Here is a 19,401-nt window from a genome sequence, read left to right as displayed (position 1 = left end):
CCGGGACATTAGCAGGGAGATTATGGTACAGAAAAGGGCACAAAGTGCTGGAGTAACTCAGTGGGTCAGACAACATCGCTGGAGAACATGGATAGATGATGCTTGGGGTCGAGACACTTCTTCAGACCTTTCTGAAGAAGGGTGAAGACCCGAAACATCACATATCCATGTTCACCAGAGATGCTGCCTGACCCACTTTGTGTCTTGTTTTTTTGCAAACCAATATCTGCAGTTTCTCGTTTCTAGGGTATCGTACAATATTGATTGTTTAGATTGGAACCTTGGTCAGCACAGGCTTGGTGGGCTGAAGGGCCTGTTTGTGTGCTGCACTGTGCTACATAGGGAGCACGCTGTGCAGGTCACACCTGATGCTGGCCCTAACTATATCTGTCAACTTGGTTGAGGATGGGGCACCTTGGTTGGCATAGACTAGTTGGGCCGAAGGGCCGGTTATGTGCGGTATTGACTCTGTGACGCTAATTGATTGAAAGATACAGCATGGCAACTGGCCCTTCAGCCCATCGAGTCTACACTAACCACCGGTCCCCTAATCACACTAGGGCCAATTAACCTACAAACCTGTACGTCCTTGAGGTGTGAATCAGAAGCGCCTGGAAGAAACCCACGTGGTCACAGAGAGTAGCCGAGGTCAGGATTGAACCCAGGTCTCTGGCAGTGTGAGGCTGTTGTGCCACTGTGCAGCTTTTTGAAGGTTTTGATAAAGTCCTGCCTTGTGGCTCCTTTGTGTGGGTGGGGGCACGGGATTGAGGGATGGGAGGGGGAGGGGGTGGGGTGGGGTGGTGGGGGGGGGGGGGTGGTGGTGCTGAGTTCCCTGCCAGGGCAGGGAGGGGGAAAGGTGTGCTTTGTTTACAGTGATCCTGTGAACGCTGGGCTGCAGGCCCTGAGCTCTCTTGCTGCATTTAATTCCCTCTGCAGCTGCAGAAGCCAAGCTCCCGATCCGCCCGAGGGTGGTGGGGACTGCCTGGAGTGCAACTTCAGCTCCATGCTCCAGACCACGGGGCTGCAACACCGTGACTTCATTCATGTCAGCCTGCACAATAAGGTAACGGCCCACAGAGGGAGCGAGAGACCTCAGCGCTGCCCGGAAATGGGCAGGGAGTGCTCCAAGCTGACGAGGGCAATAGACACAGGGTCTTTTACCCAGAGTAGGGGAATCAAGAACCAGAGGGTATGGGTGTAAGGTGAGAGGAGAAATAATTAGTAGGAACACGAGGGGCAACCTGTTCACACAGGGGGTAGTGGGAATATGAGACGAGCTGCCGGAAGAGGCATTTGAGGCTGAGATAGTTAGGGGGCAGGGATTGGGAGCCGGAGATTGGTGGGGCGGGGTGGGGGGGGTGGGGTGGGGGGGGTGGTAGGGGGGTGGGGGGGAGGAGGAAGTTGGCGCAAGTTATAAAGTATCACATTTTATTTTTGCCCCATGATACAGATCTACGAAATTCCATTTTTTGTGGCACTGGATCACAAGATGGAGGCAGTGGTGGTGGCGGTGCGGGGAACACTCTCCCTGGAGGTGAGTCTCCCCGTGGCTTCTAAAGCTTCATTTGTGTAAAGAACAACAGGACTTGGATAGGCAACGTTTTGTTTCAGGATTCTTCTTCAGGCTGTGAAGAAGGACCCTGATTGGAAACGTCACCCTCCCATGTCCTGCAGAGATGCTGCCTTACTCGCTGAGTTACTCCAGCATTTTGTGTCTTATCTTTATAAACCAGCATCTGCAGCAGCTTGTGTCTTCAATTGTGCAAATGTTGGAGGTGGCATTGTAGTGAGTGGGTGATGTCTGGCCTCTATGTATGTATTTGTTTACACACAGACACAGACACAGACACAGACACACACACACACACACACACCTGTTGCCGCACCACAAACCAAGCCGCAAAGAAATCCAGACAGAGTTTCCACTCTCCTGATATTGTGTGAGCGACAGTCTTGAAGTGTGTTCGGCTGAGGCTGCTAGAGAAAGGGCACTGCTATCTTGCTCGCCCATTGGGCTAGTTTAGAGATACAGCCTGGAAACAGGCCCTTCAGCCCACCCAAGTCAATGCTGATAAGTGATCACCCCATACACTACTTCTATCCTATGCAACCCTAACCCTATCGTGGGGATTGTGTGTGGCTGCCCCTCAGTGTGATGAGGAATCATCCTCCCCATTTACCCCGGGGCCTCCTCAGTGAACCACTTGTATGTCATGCTGGATTTATGACTCACTAGCTCCCTCTTGTGGCTCCCAGTGCCGTGCACAGCGGCATAGCAGGTAGAGCCGTTGCCTCATAGTGCCAGACACCCGGGTTCGATCCTGACCTCTGGTACTGTCTGTGGAGTTTGCACATTCTCCTGTGACTGCATGGGTTTCCTCCAAGCACTCCGGTTTCCTCCTATATCCCAAAGACGTGCGGGTTTGTAGGTTAACTGCCCTCTGTGAATTGCCCCAAGTGTGTAGGGAGTGAATGTGAAAGTGGGATAGCATAGAACTAGTGTGTGAATGGGTGATGGCTGGTCGGCACGGACTCGGTGTGCTGAAGGGGCTGTTTCCACACTGCATTATCTAACGTCTAAAGTAAAGTCTAAAAAGGTGTCAATAACGAGTCGGGGCACACACGGACAGAGGAGTGTGTTCCTGCTCCAGCTCCAAGCTGCTCTAATGTTTGCTTTATCCCACAGGATGCTCTGACCGACATGTGTGCAAACTGTGAGACGTTAAACATCACAGGGGTGACGGGAGAATGTGTGGCACACAAGGTAAGTTCTCCGCTCGATCTGTACTGACTATCCCATGAGAATGAAGTTGTCAAGCTGGAATTAAGTACACAGGTAGACAAGGTGGTTTAGAAGGCTTTTGGCACATTGGCCTTCATCAGTCGGAGTAGTGAGTATAGAAGTTCGGGCGTCATGTTGCAGTTTTGCAGACGACCTTGGTGAGGCCACATTTGGATATTGCGTTCAGTTGTGGTCACCCTGTTATAGGAATGATGTTGTTAAGCTGGAAACGCAGAGAAGATTTACAAGGCTGTTGCCAAGTCTCGAGAGCCTAAGCTATAGGGAGAAGTTGGGCAGGCTAGGACTTTATTCCTTGGGGTGCAGGAGGATGAGCGGTGATCATGCACAGGTGTATAAGATCAAGCAGAGGAACAGTTAGAGTAAATTAGTGTTTTACTGGAGGGAGAGCATGCAGAAGAGGTTTACCAGAATGCTGCTGGGATTAGAGGGTACTAGCTATCAGGGGATGTTGGATCAGCTTTGATTGTTTTCTCTGGAACACCAGAGGTTGCGGGAGACTTGAGGGACGTGTATAAAATTATGAGGGGCATTGATAGGGTGGATATTCAGAATCTTTTTCTCAGGTGGAAATGTCAAAGACTAAAGGGCATGGCTTTAAGATGAGAGGCATAACATTTAAAGTTTTTTTTTATTGCAGAGTGGTGGATGCCAGGAACGTGCTGCCAGGGGTTGTGGTGGAGGCAGATACAGTATTGGTGTTTAAGAGGCTTTTAAATAGGCGCAGGGAATAGAGAGAAATGGATCCTGGACAGGCAGAGGAGATTAGTTTAACTTGGCATCATGTTTGCCACGGGGCAACCGGAGCACCCAGAGAAAACCCACGCGGTCACGGGGAGAACGTAGAAACTCCATACAGATAGCACCCGTAGTCAGGATGGAACCCTGGGTCGGTCTCTGGCGCTGTGAGGCAGCAACACTGCACCAGTCTGCAGCCCCGCGGTGCAGATATGACAAATGTTAACATTGGCCACTGACAACTGGGGAGGGGCTGCTGTGGACTGGGGGAGGTGGAGAAAGGACCTCCAGGCGGGTTTGAGGCACCACGACAGCGTGATGCAAGACCCTGGAGGCCAGGCACCAACGTCACAAGTTGGTCAATGGTTACAGCAACCCACTCCCCAATCCAACGGCCAGAGGCAGCTTGACCTGTGGAAGCTGTGGGATGGTCTGCGTCAAGGACAGGCCCAGGCAGCCACAGCAGGAGATGCACACACAGGTGACACATTCCCCTCTCCAAACAGGATCACGCCAAAGCCACACCATCACCCCCCGCAGATGGTGCTGCCATCTAACTCCTTTCAAGCTCGCCTATTATTGAAGCTACTTTTATCCTAAACGTGATGAATTAAAATTGAATTCCCACTACCGTTTGACTGCCTTTGGGGTGCATTGTACAACTATTTGCTGAGGGTCTCAGTCGGGCGGTGTCTTAGAGGGTGAGAGGCAACATCCACACAGCAGGGGTCAGCAGAGAGCACTGGGAGGTTTCCATTAACTGGCGACACAAGGAACTGCAAATGCAGGGTGGAAAAGTCAAAGACCAGAGCTTTAAGGTGAGGGGGGGGAAAGTTTCAAGGAGATGTGCCGGGGGGGGGGGGGGGGTGGTGGGGGGGGGGGTGGGGGGGGGGGGGGGGTGGGTGGGGGGGGGGGGGGGGGTGGGGGGGGGGGGGGGTGGTGGGGGGGGGGGGTGGTGGAGGAGGCAGATACAATAGTGGCGCTTAAGAGGCACATGGATATGGAGGGAAATTGATCACGTGCAGGCAAAGGAGATTAGATTTAACTTGGCATCATGTTTAATATGGACATTGTGGGCTAAAGGGCCTGTTCCTGCGCTGCACAGTTTTATGTTCTGTACAGGCTCAGATTTACAGGATGTTAGTAAACCAGATGTTGGTAACAATTTCCTGGTTTCATGGTTCACCATCTCAGACTGGTTGAATGAATCAAATTCTAATTCCCAGAGCTTATGTCTGTGATCAACAGCCCAGACTGCTGGGTTCTTGGTCCTGGATCTTACTCACTTTACTATGTGTTGTGGCTCCCTCCCGAGCCTTGCTTTGACCCCCTGCCCTCACTCCTGTTGTGTTTTCACCTTCGCCCCCGACCTCCCTCTTTCTGATGCAGAATGGTCGGCCCTCAACAGAGACCTTGCCTTTGTACCCCTCCACCCACACCTCAATGAATTCTGGGCCCGCCATGATGTAGAGTTCTTCTTCCGTCGCCTCTGTCTCCAGGCCTTCTCCTTTGGTAAGGAGAACTCGCCTCCCAGTGACCACCCCTTATCCTGTCTCCAGCATTCCCCTTCCTCTTGGATCCCCCCCCTGCCGGCTTTCTACCCTCTCTGGACCATTTTCTTTCAAACTGCCGGCACGGCATCAACCATCTTGACTACTCACCTTAACCTCTCTAATCTCGCCCTCTCTGGAAAGAACAGTCTGAGCAAGAGACCTAACCCAAAACGTCACCTGTCCATGTTCTCCAGAGATGCTGCCTGACCCGCTGAGTTACTCCAGCACTACGTGTCCTATTGCCTGCTATTCTGTCAAGCAACCCTTGCAGATTGAAGTCTGGTGAAGGGTCCCGACCCGAAACGTCGCCTGTCCTTTCCCTCTACAGATGCTGCATGACCCGCTGAGTTTCTCCAACACTTTATGTTTAAACCTTGTTCGTCCCTTGCAGACCTCTGGCCCAGCCTTGTGCTGGAAGAGGACGCCACAGTTAATTAACCCTCGATAAACCGTGTCTTTCCAGGGCATCCTCCAGGCTGCTACTTACATTTACAAGAAATTGATGAATGACGGGATTTTAAGCCAAGCCTTCGCAGTTGTTCCGGTGAGTGGTTCATGTTTAGCTTTATGATGGTCACGTGTACTGAGGTACAGTGAAAAGCTTTGTTTTACATGTTATCCAAACAAATAATACTGTAAATACAATCATGTGAAACTCAAATATAATAGATAGAGCAAAAGGGGAAGAAACAGCGCAGAATATAGTTCTCAACATTGTAGTGTGTCAGTTTTATAGCCAAAGTCCAATGTCTGTAATTGGTTCGAGGGTCAAACAGTACTCTAGCTTATGGAAGGACGGTTCAAAGGCCTGATGACAGAAGGGAAGAAGCTGTTCCTGAGTCTGGTGGTGCGCGCGCTTGCAAGCTTCTGTACCTTCTGCCAGACGGGAGTGGGGACAAGATGGAATGACTGGGTATTTGATGATGTTGAGGCAGCATGAAGTGCAGGTGGAGTCAATGGAGGGGAGTCTGCTCTGTGTGATGGACAGGGCTACATCTGTAACTCACTGCGATTTCGTGCAATCTTGGGCAGAACTGTTCCACAACACAGCTGGGGATGATCAGCCATGATCACATTGAATGGCGGTGCTGGCTCGAAGGGCCGAATGGCCTACTCCTGCACCTATCGTCTATTGATGCAGTGTCTCTGTAGAAGTGCGAGAAGTTTGTAGGAGTCGTTGGAGACGTGCCGAATGCCCTTAGTCTCTTAAGAATACACTTTTTAAGCCATTGCCCACTCTAACCTGCCTGGGTTAACTGTTCTCAGAATAGCTGGAAATGCGTATTTGAATGTATGAGGCAGAAGCTGATAAATTCTAACTTCTCTGTGGGGAAATCAAGTTTCAATTCCAACAAAGACCATCTGACTTTAACTGTCTTCTACGTGAAGCCAGGATATCCACTTGTTATAAACGCCGTTTCCTGGTTGGAAATGCTGTGAATTGTTCTGCGTGTCCTTGCTTGTTGCTTCTCTTGGCTTCGTCTGCCGGGGCTGGTCGGCACAAAGCCTGGAATCCAGCCCCGCTGTACAAATGCTCAATAGAATCATTCCTTCCTTAGCAATAGCTCAGGGTGAGCATTATCGCCACTTACTGGTTCCAGAAGCCCAGACCGTGCCTTCACTTACACCACAGTGCTGAATGTTGGACATAATCTTATCCTTGGGTTGGCGAATGTAAAAATTCACACAGTGGTTTGTCGAGGAGGTGGGACATTGGCTCCAGCGTGGCAGATAATAAAAGATGCAAAGTGCCAGAGTAACTCCACGGGTCAGGCAGCATCTCTGCAGAACATAGATAGTGACCCTTCAGATAATATTTTAATACTTAACCACTTTTGTTTATAAAAACAAAAATCTAGTTAGAATCACATTGCCACTTGTGGGATCTTGCTATGCATAGAACAAAGAACAGGACAGCCCAGGCGCAGGCCCTTCAGCCACGTTGTCTGTGCCGAACATGATGCCAAGCCCAACTCTTATATGCCTGCACGTGATCCATATCCCTCCATTTCCTGCATATCCATGCACCGATTCAAAGCCGTTTAAACGCCACTATCGTATCTGCATCCATCACCACCCCTGGCAGCGCGGCGGCGGCACAGCTGGAGAACTGTTGCCTCACGATGTCAGAGATCCAGTTTCAATCCTGACCTTGGGTGCTGTCTGTGTAGAGTTTGCAAGTTCTCCCTGTGACCTCATGAATTTCCTCTGGGTGCTCCGGTTTCCACCCAAAGACGAGTGGTTTGTGAGCTGACTGGCCGCTGTAACTTGCCCCAAGGGTGGAGGGAGTGGTTGAGAAATGGGTGATCAATGCTCAGCGTGGAGTCAGTGGGGCGAAGGGACTGTTTCCACGTCGTATCTCTAAACTAAACTAAACTAGTTTCCAGTTAATCCTTCCCCACAATCCTGTATTTAAAATGCCTTTTGAAAACTGCTATATAATTTGTAATCACATCCTCTTAGAGTGCCTGGCCTCTTAGTCTGAAGAAAGGTCTCGACCCGAAACGTCACCTTTTCCTTCTCTCCAGCGATGCTGCCTGTCCCGCTGAGTTACTCCAGCATTTTGTGTCTATCTCTTAGAGAGCATGTTGTATCTCAGCAACTTGGGGGATTAAAAACACAAATCTCTTCTCTCCACTCCTTCAATTGATTGATTGATTTACCTGTAATCTAAGAGCTCCAGTCTCCAGCTCTCCCATCCGGGAGTAACAAAAGGAAACAATCAAAGTCTGTTTCCCCATTTTAAACACATTAAACCAACACTTCCTTAAAGGTTTCAAAGGTCTTTGATTGTCATGTTTACCAATAAAGGTACAGTCATATGCCATACAGCCCAAAAATGCAACAAGACACACAACTACATAAATATTAACATAACCATTCACCACAGTGGATTCCCCACATTCCTCACTGTGATGCAAGGCAAAAAACTCCAACTTCTTCCTCTTTATTCTCCCGCGGTCAGGGCAGTCGAACCATCCGTCGGGGCAATCGAAACTCCCGCGTTGGGGCGATCGAAACTCCTGCGTTGGGGCGATCGAAACTCCCGCGTTGGGGCGATCGAAACTCCTGCATTGGGGCGGTCGCAACTGCTGTGGCTTAGAGTTCCCGAAGTCGGTCTCTGACCAGAGACCGCAGGCTCCATGATGTCAAGTCCTCAAACACCCACGGTTGGAGCTCCGAGGTCGACCCCTGGCAAAGGGATCGTGGGCTCCGTGATGGTTAGTCCGCAGGTGAACGCGGTGGTAGCTCTCAAAAGTCGGTCTCCAGCAAATGCCGCCAACTCCTCGATGTTAGGCCCCAGTGCGGACGTAGATAGGATATGGAAAAAAAATCACATCTCTGTCGAGGTAAGATATTAGAAAAAGTTTCCTCCAACCCCATCCCCACATAAAACTAGCTGAAGAACACTAAAAACATACATTTAACACATATAATTAAAACACAAAGAAAGAAAGGACTGCAGAAGGGTCTTGACCCGAACTGTCACCTATTCCTTCCCTCCATAGATGCCGCATCACCCGCTGAGTCTCTCCAGCATATTTATCTACCTAAGAAAGAAAAGACAGACAGACTGTTGGTGAGGCAGCCATTGCTGGTATTTCAAGTTTCTTGGGATTTTCGGTCTAGCTTCCCGATCTTGTACTTGCAACCTGAGTGTGCTCGAGATTTTATCTCGATTAATTGTGTGTAAATAATTAAACCAGTTTTTTTCAGAAAACTTTAAGGGGAGTTGCCTCGAACAAGTGGAATGTTAACCTCTGTACTTCCCTGTACTAATGGAGTTGTTTATGATATTCTTTATTCTGAAAGTTAGAACTTGGCACAGTACAGCACAGGAATAGGCCCTTCCACCCATAAAGTCTGTGCTGAACATGATGCCAAAATAAACTAATCTCCTCTGCCTACTTGCCTCTCCATTCCCTGCATATCCATGTGCCTGTCTGAATCAGTCCGAATGTTTCAGTTCCCTAAACATCACTAATCCACATTCTCCAGAGTTTATACCTGACCCGCTGAGCTACTCCAGCACTTTGTGTTTTTTTAAATAATCCAGCATCTGCAGTTCCTTGTGTTCGCACTGCACTGCACATGATTGACACCTGCTGCTAAAGTCCAGCCACTCAACGGGCCGGCACGGTGGTGCAGCGGGTAGAGCCGCTACCTCGGGTTTGATCCTGAACTCGGCTGCTGTCTGTGTGGAGTTTGCAGGTTCTCCCTGTGATCGCTCCCCGTTTCCTCCGGGTGATCCGGTTTCCTCCCACATCTCAAAGATGTGCAGGTTTGTAGGTTAATTGGTCCTTGGTAAATTGCCGCTTGGTGTGTAAGGAGTGGATGCAAAAGTGGAATAACATAGAACTAGTGTGAACGGCTGATCGATGGTCAGCGTGGACTCATGGGCCAAAGGGCGTGTTTCCATGGTGTATCTCTGAACTAAACAGCCTGGAGTTGCTGGTCCACCAGGACTGACTGTGCTGGGTGTTTGAAGAACAATGGCACAGCGGTAGAGTTGCTGCCTAACAGCGCCAGAGACCCGCGTTCAATCCTGACTACGGGTGCTGTCTGTACGGAGTTTGTATGTTCTCTTCATGACCGCGTGGATTTTCTCTGGGTACTCCGTTTTCCTCCCACACTCCAAAATGTACAGGTTTGACATTAATTGACTTTGGTAAAGACTGTAATATGTCCTTTGGTGTGTAGGATAGTGCTAGTGAGCGGGATGATCGCTGGTGGGTGCGGACTCAGCGGCTCAAAGCGCCTGTTTTCGCGCTGTATCTCAAAAACTAAACGAAAAACTAAAACTAGAGTCCCAACCCGAATCGTCACCTATTCACGTTCTCCAGGGATGCTGCCTGACCCGTAGGGTTAACCCCCACTGCGTGTCCCTTCTTGCTCTGGGTGTGAGCCTGTCTCTCTCTCTCTCTGTCTGTCTGTCTGCAGGAGTACAGGCTGGTGGTGACCGGCCACAGTCTGGGAGCGGGAGCAGCCTCCATCCTCGCCATCCTGCTTCACTCCTCCTTCCCCCAGCTGCGATGCTACGCCTTCTCACCGCCCGGCGGCCTGCTCAGGTAAGGCACTGAGACTCGCTCCTGCGAGGCACCTGATCACGGGCTTGCAATCACGTCAAACTCGAGTGCAATCGGTAGAGCAAAGCGGAAGGTACAGAGTGCAGAATATAGTTCTCAACATTGTAGCGCATCAGTTCTATAGACAAAGTCCAATGTCCGCAGTGGGGTTGAGGTGAATCAGACAGTACCCTAGCTTGTGTAAGGACCATTCAGAAGCCTGATTACAGAGGGGAAGAAGCTGTTCCTGAGTCTGGTGTTGCGAGCTTTCAAGCTTCTGTACCTTCTGTCGGACGGGAGAGGGGAGATGAGGGAATGACCGGGGTGGGATTAAGTGTGTGGGTGATCATTGGCAGGCGGGGACTGGGTGGGATGAGGGGCCTGTTTCCATGCTGTATCTCTAAAGTAAAAGCCTGTTTCTAATTGGGGGAAATGAATATTGTCTTCCAGCGAGGCTCTGGCTGAGCACAGCAGAGGATTCATTCTGTCCATCATCCTGGGAAAGGATCTCATTCCAAGGTCAGTGTGCATCCCACCTGCTGCCGCTCGCATTGTCCTGTGCGTCTGTCGTGATGCTCATTCTAACCTCCTCCTTCCCAGGCTCAGTCTCCCGAACGTACAGGACCTGAAGAACAAGATACTACGGATAGTTGCCCACTGCAACCGACCCAAGGTATGGAGCTGGGAGCATGCATTCACTCGAGGGGGTGGGTAGACAGTCTAGTCAGGAGTGTTTTATTGTCATATGTCTCCAAATGGAACAATGAAATTCTTACTTGCAGCAGCATAACAGATATGTGAGCATGATACTCTGTAAAACCCATGGTAAACAACAAATGTTATTTGTTATAAATATAAAAACAGACAAATAAATAAACAATAAATAAATGGCTAGATATAAATGAACAGACAGATAGACAGACACAGACAAGTAATTAATGCAGTGGAAAATAGAAAAGCTATTGTGCGGAGCTTGCATGGTCTGTGCCTGCAAAAACACAGCGCCAGAGGCACGAGTTCGATCCTGACCTCGGGTTTTGTCCGTGTGGAGTTTGCATTTTCTCCCTGTGACCGTGTGGGTTTTCTCCGGGTGCTCCAGTTTCCTCCCACATGCCAAAGACGAGCAGGTTTGTAGGTTAATTGGCCTCTGTAAATTGCCCTTGAAGTGTAGGGAGTGGATGAGGAAGTGGGATAATGTAGAACTAGTGTGAACGGGTGATCGATGGTCAACGTGGACTTGATCAATGTCACTGTCTTCTCTTCTTAACGCTCTTGACAAAGAGGTTGAAGATTCACGGTAAGCAAAATCTCTTTGCTCTCGTGAGCTGGTGGCATATGAGCTACATATAGCAGATGGCCCAGCCAGTCCACGCCCACCCGTTCACACACCAGTTCTATGTTATCCCACTTTCTCATCCACTCCCTACACACTAGGGGTAATTTACAGAGGCCATTTAACCTTCAAACCCGCACATTTTTGGGATGTGGGAGGAAACCCACACAGTGAGAGGGACAAATTGCAAACTCCACATAGACGGCACCCGAGGTCAAGATTGAACCCTGGTCTCTGGAGCTATGAAGCAGCGGCTCTACCCGCTCTACACTTGCGGTCTCGGGTAGGGCTGCAATGTTTCTGGCTGTTTTCTCCAGTGCATCTGTAGAAATTGTCGAGGGACATGGAGTGCAGGAAAGAATGGCAGATGCAGGTTTATACCGAAGACATAAAATGCTGGAATAACTCAGCGGGTCAGGCAGTATCCCTGGAGAGAAGGAATAGGGGCCAGTGAGACAGGCCGAGCTGAGGAAGTATTCTCCATGATGGTGGGACCGTGCGGTCTATCGGAGGGAGATGATGCTGCACTAATTGTCGTGTTCCTTGCCTCCAGTACCAGATCTTGCTGCACGGCTGTTGGTACGAGGTTTGCGGCGGCAATCCTAACAGGTTCCCCACGGAGATGGAGGAGGAGCACCGGGCACAGCTGGCGCAGCCGCTCCTGGCCGAGCAGAGCCTGCGGGCGGACCGCTCCGGATCCCACGGCAGCATCTCCGACTCCTCCCCTCCCCACTCCCCCCCTCCCCACTCCCCCTTCACGGGTCCGCCTCTCTTTCTGCCGGGAAAGATCATTCACATCATGGAGGAGCGCAGGGACGGATGGTGAGTGAAAGTTACAGCACGGCCCACCCAGTCCACGCCGAGCATCCATCACCCATTCACACCAGTTCTACATGATCTCTCTTCCTCATCCACTCCCTGCACACTAGGGTCAATTCACAGATTAAGCTACAAACCTGCACAGCTTTGGGATGTGGGAGGAAACCAGAGGAAACACACAGTCATAGGGACCACGTTCAAACTCCACACAGACAGCACCCGAGGTCAGGATTGAACCCGGGTATCTGGTGTCATTGAGGCAGCAGCTCGACCCGTTGCTCCACTCACAGTGACAAATGAAATTGGGATCACCATCTTCCAGGCAGGAATTAAAAGTTGTCTCAGGATCACTGGTTAAGGACTAAACGTATCTAGACTTACTTAGGGATACAGCGCAGAGACAGGCCATACGGCCCACTGAGTCTGCGTCGACCAGCGATCCCCCGTGCACCAACACTATCCTACACACGGGACAATTTACAGTTTTACCAAAACAAATTAACCTACAAACCTGCAGGTTTTTGGAGTGTGGGAGGAAACCGGAACACCCACAAAGGTTACAGGGAGAACGTGCAAACTCCATACCCATAGTCAGGATTGAACCTGGGTCTCTGGCGTTATAAGACGGCAACTCTATCGCTGCGCCATTGTGTCGCCCTGTATGTGGTTTCCCACGAGCTTCCATCTTTGCCCCTGCCCCTGCCCAGTAAGTTTGATCCAGTTCCTCCGCTCGCAGCCGTTCCTACTTGTGTGCAGCTGAAAGTTGGGTTGCTCCCTTCATTTCTTTTGCACATGACAGTACTTTAGTTGGAACCTTTGTGGAACTGGATGTGGTCTTATTACGAGCAAATGGTATGATTTCCCTGGATAACACGAGATTAAGGTTTGGTGTTATATGTACCAAGGCACAGGTCCACCGTCAATTTTTCGGCACCCTTGATACCAGTGCCATTCTGGATTATCCGTTTTGCCCGACCAACAGAGGAGTCCAATGGTACCAGAATGGTCCACCTAGGCTGCCGACAGCCGAGATATCGGCACGCATATTCGGTCGTAAGTCGGCTAAGGGAACGGATCTGCCATCTTCCTGTGCCCGGCTGCAAGGGCACTCAACCAGCAGATTGGCCGCGGAAGTCCCGATGAGGTCAAAATCGACCCCCTCACCCAGCCTGGGGGCCACATTCCGGGAGGATTTTTAAGTGAACTCTCGTAATTTTGACAGGATTATAGGAGGTGCCCAACCACCAGTTGGTGGAAAATCAGTGGTGGACCCTTACAATGAAAAGCTTTGTTTTGCATGCCATCCAAGTGATCAGATATACCATACATGAATATAATCAGTTCAAACTCGAGTACAATAAGTAGAACAAAGGGGAAGATACAGAGTGCAGAATATAGTTCTCAGCATTGTAGCAATGTGTTCACTGTATCTTGCTACATGTGACTATAATAAACCAATACCAAGTGGAATCACTGTAGTTGGGCAAAAAGGTCAGCATAGACATGATGGGCCGAAGGGCCTGGTTCTGTGCTGTACGACTCAGACAAAGAATGCTGGAGAAACTCAGTGGGTCAGGTAGCATCTCTGGAGAAAAGGGCAGGTGATATTTCGATTCAGAACCCTCCACTAAAGGTGGAACTGGGAGGGTCATTATGGGCTCCACCCTTCCTGAGGTCATCTGTTGCTGGCTCTGATTTATTCTGGCCTACCTCCACTTTATCTCCCCCCCCACCCCCGACCTCTCAGTCTGAAGAAGGGTTCTGACCTCAAATGTCACCCACTCCATTGCTCCAGAGATGCTGCCTGACCCGCTGAGTTACTCCAGCATTTTGTGTCAATCCTCAGTGTAAATCCAGCATTTGCAGTTCCTTCCTACACGGTACAACTCTGACTCTGGGTTGATAACTTGCTGTACACAGCACTCACTGCCCGCTGAGCACTTTGGGTCTAAACACGGTGTTTAAAATACTTTTGTTACCCACACTGATGATCACTCACCCTGCATTGAATTAATTATTGATCTTTCTCTCTCCCTCTCCCTCTCCCCGTCCAGCCTGTATTTTTCCCAGGTGAAGCATCATGCTGTGTGGCGTGAGGCCTCCTCCTTCTCCAGTATCCTCATCAGCCCCAAGATGATAACGGATCACATGCCGGACCTGCTGTTGAAGGTGCTGCAACAGCTGTGCAAAGAGACCCCCTCCGTCCTCTGCTCCTCGCACGGCCCAGCGGCCACTGACCCCCTGCCAGTCTAACTGCATCCAGCCCTCGACCCGGCTGAAGCTGATCTGTGGGCGAGGGAGCGGAGTAACGTTACACACAGCCGCTCCTGCCCAGCAAGCATGTTTATACATCGACAGTGCGGACTCCTTCCATCTGCGATCAAGGACGCTTAAAAACAGTACTGAATTATTAAGCATGTTTACTTTAGACAACACGATGGATCTGATCCATTTTTATTCATCCTGAAGAGCTCTTCTAATGAGAACCATTGCAGTAAATCCAGGCCAAAATATATCTACTTTTCAAAGTGGACCGGAGCGTTTATGTGGATAGTTTAACTTGTAAAATTTTGAGTGAAATCAGTGAAGGAGAGATGAATATGGACTGAGATTTCCTCAATTTAGCCATGGTATTCCGGGACGGAGAAGAAATGTGTGACGTTTCGGGTTAGACACTGAAGAAGGGTCTCGACCCGAAACGTCACCCATTCCTTCACTCCAGTGATGCTGCATGTCCCGCTGAGTTACTCCAGCCTTTTGAAAAGATCTTCAGCTTTTTCAGATCTTGTTTAGGACTGTTCACTGGAAACTACGCTCAAGAACAGCCCAGCCTCGGGGCTATTCCGCCTTGTGTATAATTGGCAAACAAAACTAATGGGGGTGACAGTGGCACAGCAGACACCCGGGTTCGATCTGCACTACGGGTGCTGTTTGTACGCTTTTCCTGTGACCACGTGGGTTTGCTCTGGATACTCCGGTTTCCTCTCACATCCCAAAGATGTGCAGGTTTGTAGGTTAATTGCCTTCGGTAAAATTGTCCCTAGTGTTTATGATGGTGCTTGTGTAGGGGCTGATCAATGGTCTGCGTGGACTCCGGCTGAAAGGCCTGTTTCAATGCTGTATCTCTAACATCTAATCAGCTGTTTAAAAAAAAATGTGCAGCTGCTGGAAGCCTTTGGTGTGTGATGGTAGTCAGTGAAGTTACAGGAGCAGCAGTTGTCATGGTTATTGATAATCAGCCTGTGTCTTGGAGCCGTGAGCTGTTTGTGCACAGCCTCCTCTGCCTGTCGGGGACGGGGCGTACTCTGTGCCCATGGCTGAGTGATCAGTGACTGGGGCTTCCTGTGAGGCAGTGAAGCATCCGTCTTGCTGGGAAGTTGAGACTGTGAGGGAGTCTAGTATCAGGTGTGTGGATTGCGTCCTGCACCCCCTTAAATGGGGCATTGAGAGCTGTGCCCCTGTTCACCTCCCTTTTGTGAGGAGTGTGGAGATATTTGCAGGGTAGCAAGTGGTACTCTGTCGACCATCTGGTGCTCTGTTGAACCTGTGGTAGTTCTGTAAATAACTGTGTGGATGAAGGAGACAGGTTTATATGGTGGGGGCTGCAGTGGCTTCAAGCAGCAGGCAAAGTCAGTGTGTTGTTCCTGTGTTGTGTGACAGCTCTCAAGCCCCACATACAACAACCTTTCCCGCTGACTGTCTTCGCCCCAGTTGTTGAAATATTACAGCAAAGGTAATGCTGTCTTAACAGAACAACATTAATAAATTAGTCAATTAGCCACGGGTAAAGGTTAACCCTCAACTCCTGTGACCATAATTGGCCACAAAGGTCACGGTGCGGTGGCAATAAATGTTACGCTTGTGTGTGAGAGAGGGGACTCCCCAGATACTGAGGTTGGGATTGAGCCATTTGCTGCTGGCGTGAGGTGCCAGTGACTGTATGTCCCGACACTGATCAGACTTTACAGGAGCCAACTATCTAGGAGCTGGGGCTGATCTGTGGTCATTTTGTATGGTTGTGAGGAGAAAATAAAAGGCACCAGTGTGAAAAAGGATCCCAACTTGAAACATGGCCTGTTCATTTCCCTCCACAGATGCTGCCTGTCCTGCTGAGTTCCTCCAGCATCTGCCGTCTCTTGTCCACGTCAGCCAGCCTGCCTGCTGATTAAATATCTCAGCAGCTGCTGGGGACAGTGTTGAGTTGGTGGGCTCCTGCCTTGTTTTTGCATTTGTGTCTTTTTACACAAGTGTCAGGCATGCCGGGAGCTGATGCTGGCTCGTAGCTCAGCTGCTACCACTAACACCAGGGGCAGCTGGTTGGCACATCCCACCCTGAAACAAACCACCTCCACAACTCAATCCAATGATCTCTTGATTTGCCAAATAATCCATTTAAAACAAAATGGAGTTGTTAAGCACTGATGTTGTAATCTGCTATTAACATTTAAGGTAAGTAATCAAGAGAAGTTTGCTTATCATTCAGAGCTACAGTGTCAGAATCTATTGGAAAGTCACAAAGCTTTTAAATGAATGCCTGGAATGGATTCTCACGATGTGTTGCCTATTGATGTTTAATCATTGCTCTGTAAATATTCTGTGATGGAGGTTATTTACATTTCAGCTAATGTACAAAATAAAGTTGTTTCTAACTGTTTCCTAAGCTGATAGTTGTGCTGCCTTCATTGTGAAACTGATTCCACTGACTGAGAGTGGAGAATGGAGGGAGTAAAACACATTCGCAGTCACCAATCACAGCGAACTATTGTTTCCCCTCAGGCGGTGTAGTAAAAAATAATGCAAATAGTTTAAACTTTTCAATCAGGTGCTTGATTTTACTAAAGCTTTAAGAGAGTGGTCATGTACTAATTGCCTATACCTTTGGATTACATTCATAGAGCTACACAGCATGGACAGAGGCCATTTGGCACACCTTGTCTGTGCCGAACAAGTTGGCATTCCCATTTATCTGCATTTGGCCCGTATCCCTCTATCTTTTTTAACCTTGCTTGTAAAAACTATTCAGAACCAGAAATAAACACTTTCCCACCTCCTCCAACCAATGGTTATATTGTAACATAACTGTTATCAGGCAACTGAACCATCCTGCCAACAACTCGAGAGCAGTCCTGAACTACTATCTACCTCACTAGAGACCCTCGGACTATCTTTGATCGCACTTTGCTGGCTTTATCTTGCACTAAATGTTATTCACATTATTTCCTTTCTCCTGTATCTGTCCACTGTGGATGGCTCGATTGTAATTATATATTGTCTTTCCACTGACTGGTTTGCACGCAACAAAAGCTTTGCACTGTACCTTGGTTCACGTGACAATAAACCAAACCACACCATTTCTTGGGGGTAAACCTGTATCTACCTTATATTGGAACTGTGTGTGGAGAATTTCAAACAATTCTACACCATAACTAGAGAGAGGCAAGGCATACTATCATCCAAACACACTCGGCAAAATTATATCTGCGACACTGACTTTGGAGACTAATAACGTGTCCGAGACCATTTAACCTGTTAATTAGCTCTCCAAAGAAAGAAAGGCAATCAATCAGCATCCACTCACTTAAATCTCACAGCAACAAATGCAAATTTAACTTGCTGTTTATGTCAAAGTTCTTCTGGAACAAAATTAAGACATTTTTTAAACAAAGCTCATTCCCTGGTCTGACATGTAAGTCACAGGAGCAGAATTAAGCCATATTGCCCTTCAAGTCAACTCCGCCATTCAATCATGGCCAATCCAACTTTCCCTCTCGACCCCATTCTCCTGCCTTCTCTCTGTAACCTTTGACACCCTTACTAATCAAGAACCTGTCAATCTCCACTTTAAAAAAAACCCAAATCTTGGCAATGAATTCCACAGATCCACTTCTGGCTAAAGAAATTGCTCCTCATCTTTTTTAACTTGTTCCCCCAATAGCTCAGATCAGGCAACAAAGCACAATCCAAAGCAAGTTGTAACCAGGGTTCAAGCATGGACATCTCTCTGGCAACAAACCAACCTCAATTCATCATCTGTAAATTCCACCAATTGAGGGTTTGGAGCCCTGTCCTCAGTCTCTAAAATGGCCAATCTTCACCGACTCAGCAACCTTTCAGCTAACAAGGTGTTGAGGCTTCAGCTACAGTTCGTCACTTGTGAACTTCACAATTGCAACTCAACAAGTCACATCACCCTCCCTCAACTTCTTGCTACAAACCAGAGCACAGTCTCTAGCCCTTAACTTGTCCAACCCTCACTTGGAACCTGCACGGGGAACTAACCTCAACTATGAACTAAGGACTTTTGTTTTTTTTTTGCACTAGTAATGTAATTAATTTATTGTATTTCAGTTTATTTGATATTATCCCTGTATTATGTTTATAGGCCTACAATGCTGCAGCAAGCACAAATTTCATCTTCTATAGGCTGTACAAATGACAATTAAATATATATATATACATGCGAATGCCAGAGATTGTGGGGAGACCAGATAGACGGAAGAATCAAATACTTAGCATAACTATAAAGTGAGAGGGACAACATTTAAAGATGAGCAAGACAAGGTTTTTTTTTAGAGGACATTTAGTGCCTGGTGGTGGCGGATACAATAAAGGTGTGTAAGACATTTGGCTAGGCATATGGAGGGGTATGGATCACGTGCAGGCAAATAAAAGAACGGTCTTAGCACCATGTCTGGCACAATATGTATTGTGGGCCGAAGAGCCTGTTTTTATGCTGTACTGTTCTATATTAAACATTCTTGACTCGCTCAATTGAGCCATGTGTCATATTCTTGCTTGTCAACCTTTTGTGGTCTTACCCCCGTCTCAGCTTGCTCCCTCAACTAATTTTAACGATTGATCCAAGAACATACAGTGCCCTCCATAATATTTGGGACAAAGACTCATCATTTATTTATTTGCCTCTGTACTCCACAATTTGCAACAGAAAAAAACTCACATGTGGTTAAACTCACATGTGGTCAGATTTTAATAAAGGCTTTTTATACATTTTGGTTTCACCATGTAGAAATTACAGCTGTGTTTACACATAGTCCCCCCGTTTCAGGACACCATAACGTTTGGGACACATGG

The 19,401-nt window shown here is 48.6% G+C and overlaps 1 protein-coding gene across 1 annotated transcript in view; it reads left to right on the top strand.

The window, feature by feature from the left end:
• Positions 1–16,969, top strand: part of daglb (diacylglycerol lipase beta) — a 29,892-nt gene extending 12,923 nt beyond the window's left edge. The window contains exons 7-15 of the mRNA XM_033040587.1: positions 937–1,063; positions 1,451–1,534; positions 2,687–2,764; positions 5,555–5,635; positions 10,033–10,160; positions 10,608–10,676; positions 10,758–10,830; positions 12,044–12,312; positions 14,364–16,969. Of these exons, the coding sequence (XP_032896478.1) occupies positions 937–1,063; positions 1,451–1,534; positions 2,687–2,764; positions 5,555–5,635; positions 10,033–10,160; positions 10,608–10,676; positions 10,758–10,830; positions 12,044–12,312; positions 14,364–14,562 (1,108 nt within the window). The 3' untranslated portion in view covers positions 14,563–16,969. The remainder of the gene's footprint in view (positions 1–936; positions 1,064–1,450; positions 1,535–2,686; positions 2,765–5,554; positions 5,636–10,032; positions 10,161–10,607; positions 10,677–10,757; positions 10,831–12,043; positions 12,313–14,363) is intronic.
• Positions 16,970–19,401: the final 2,432 nt, after the last annotated feature.

The sequence above is a fragment of the Amblyraja radiata genome, chromosome 22 (genome assembly GCF_010909765.2).
Source record: "Amblyraja radiata isolate CabotCenter1 chromosome 22, sAmbRad1.1.pri, whole genome shotgun sequence".
Taxonomy (NCBI): domain Eukaryota; kingdom Metazoa; phylum Chordata; class Chondrichthyes; order Rajiformes; family Rajidae; genus Amblyraja; species Amblyraja radiata.
Note: the sequence above shows the minus strand (reverse complement) of the source record. Positions and strands in the feature narration are given on the sequence as shown.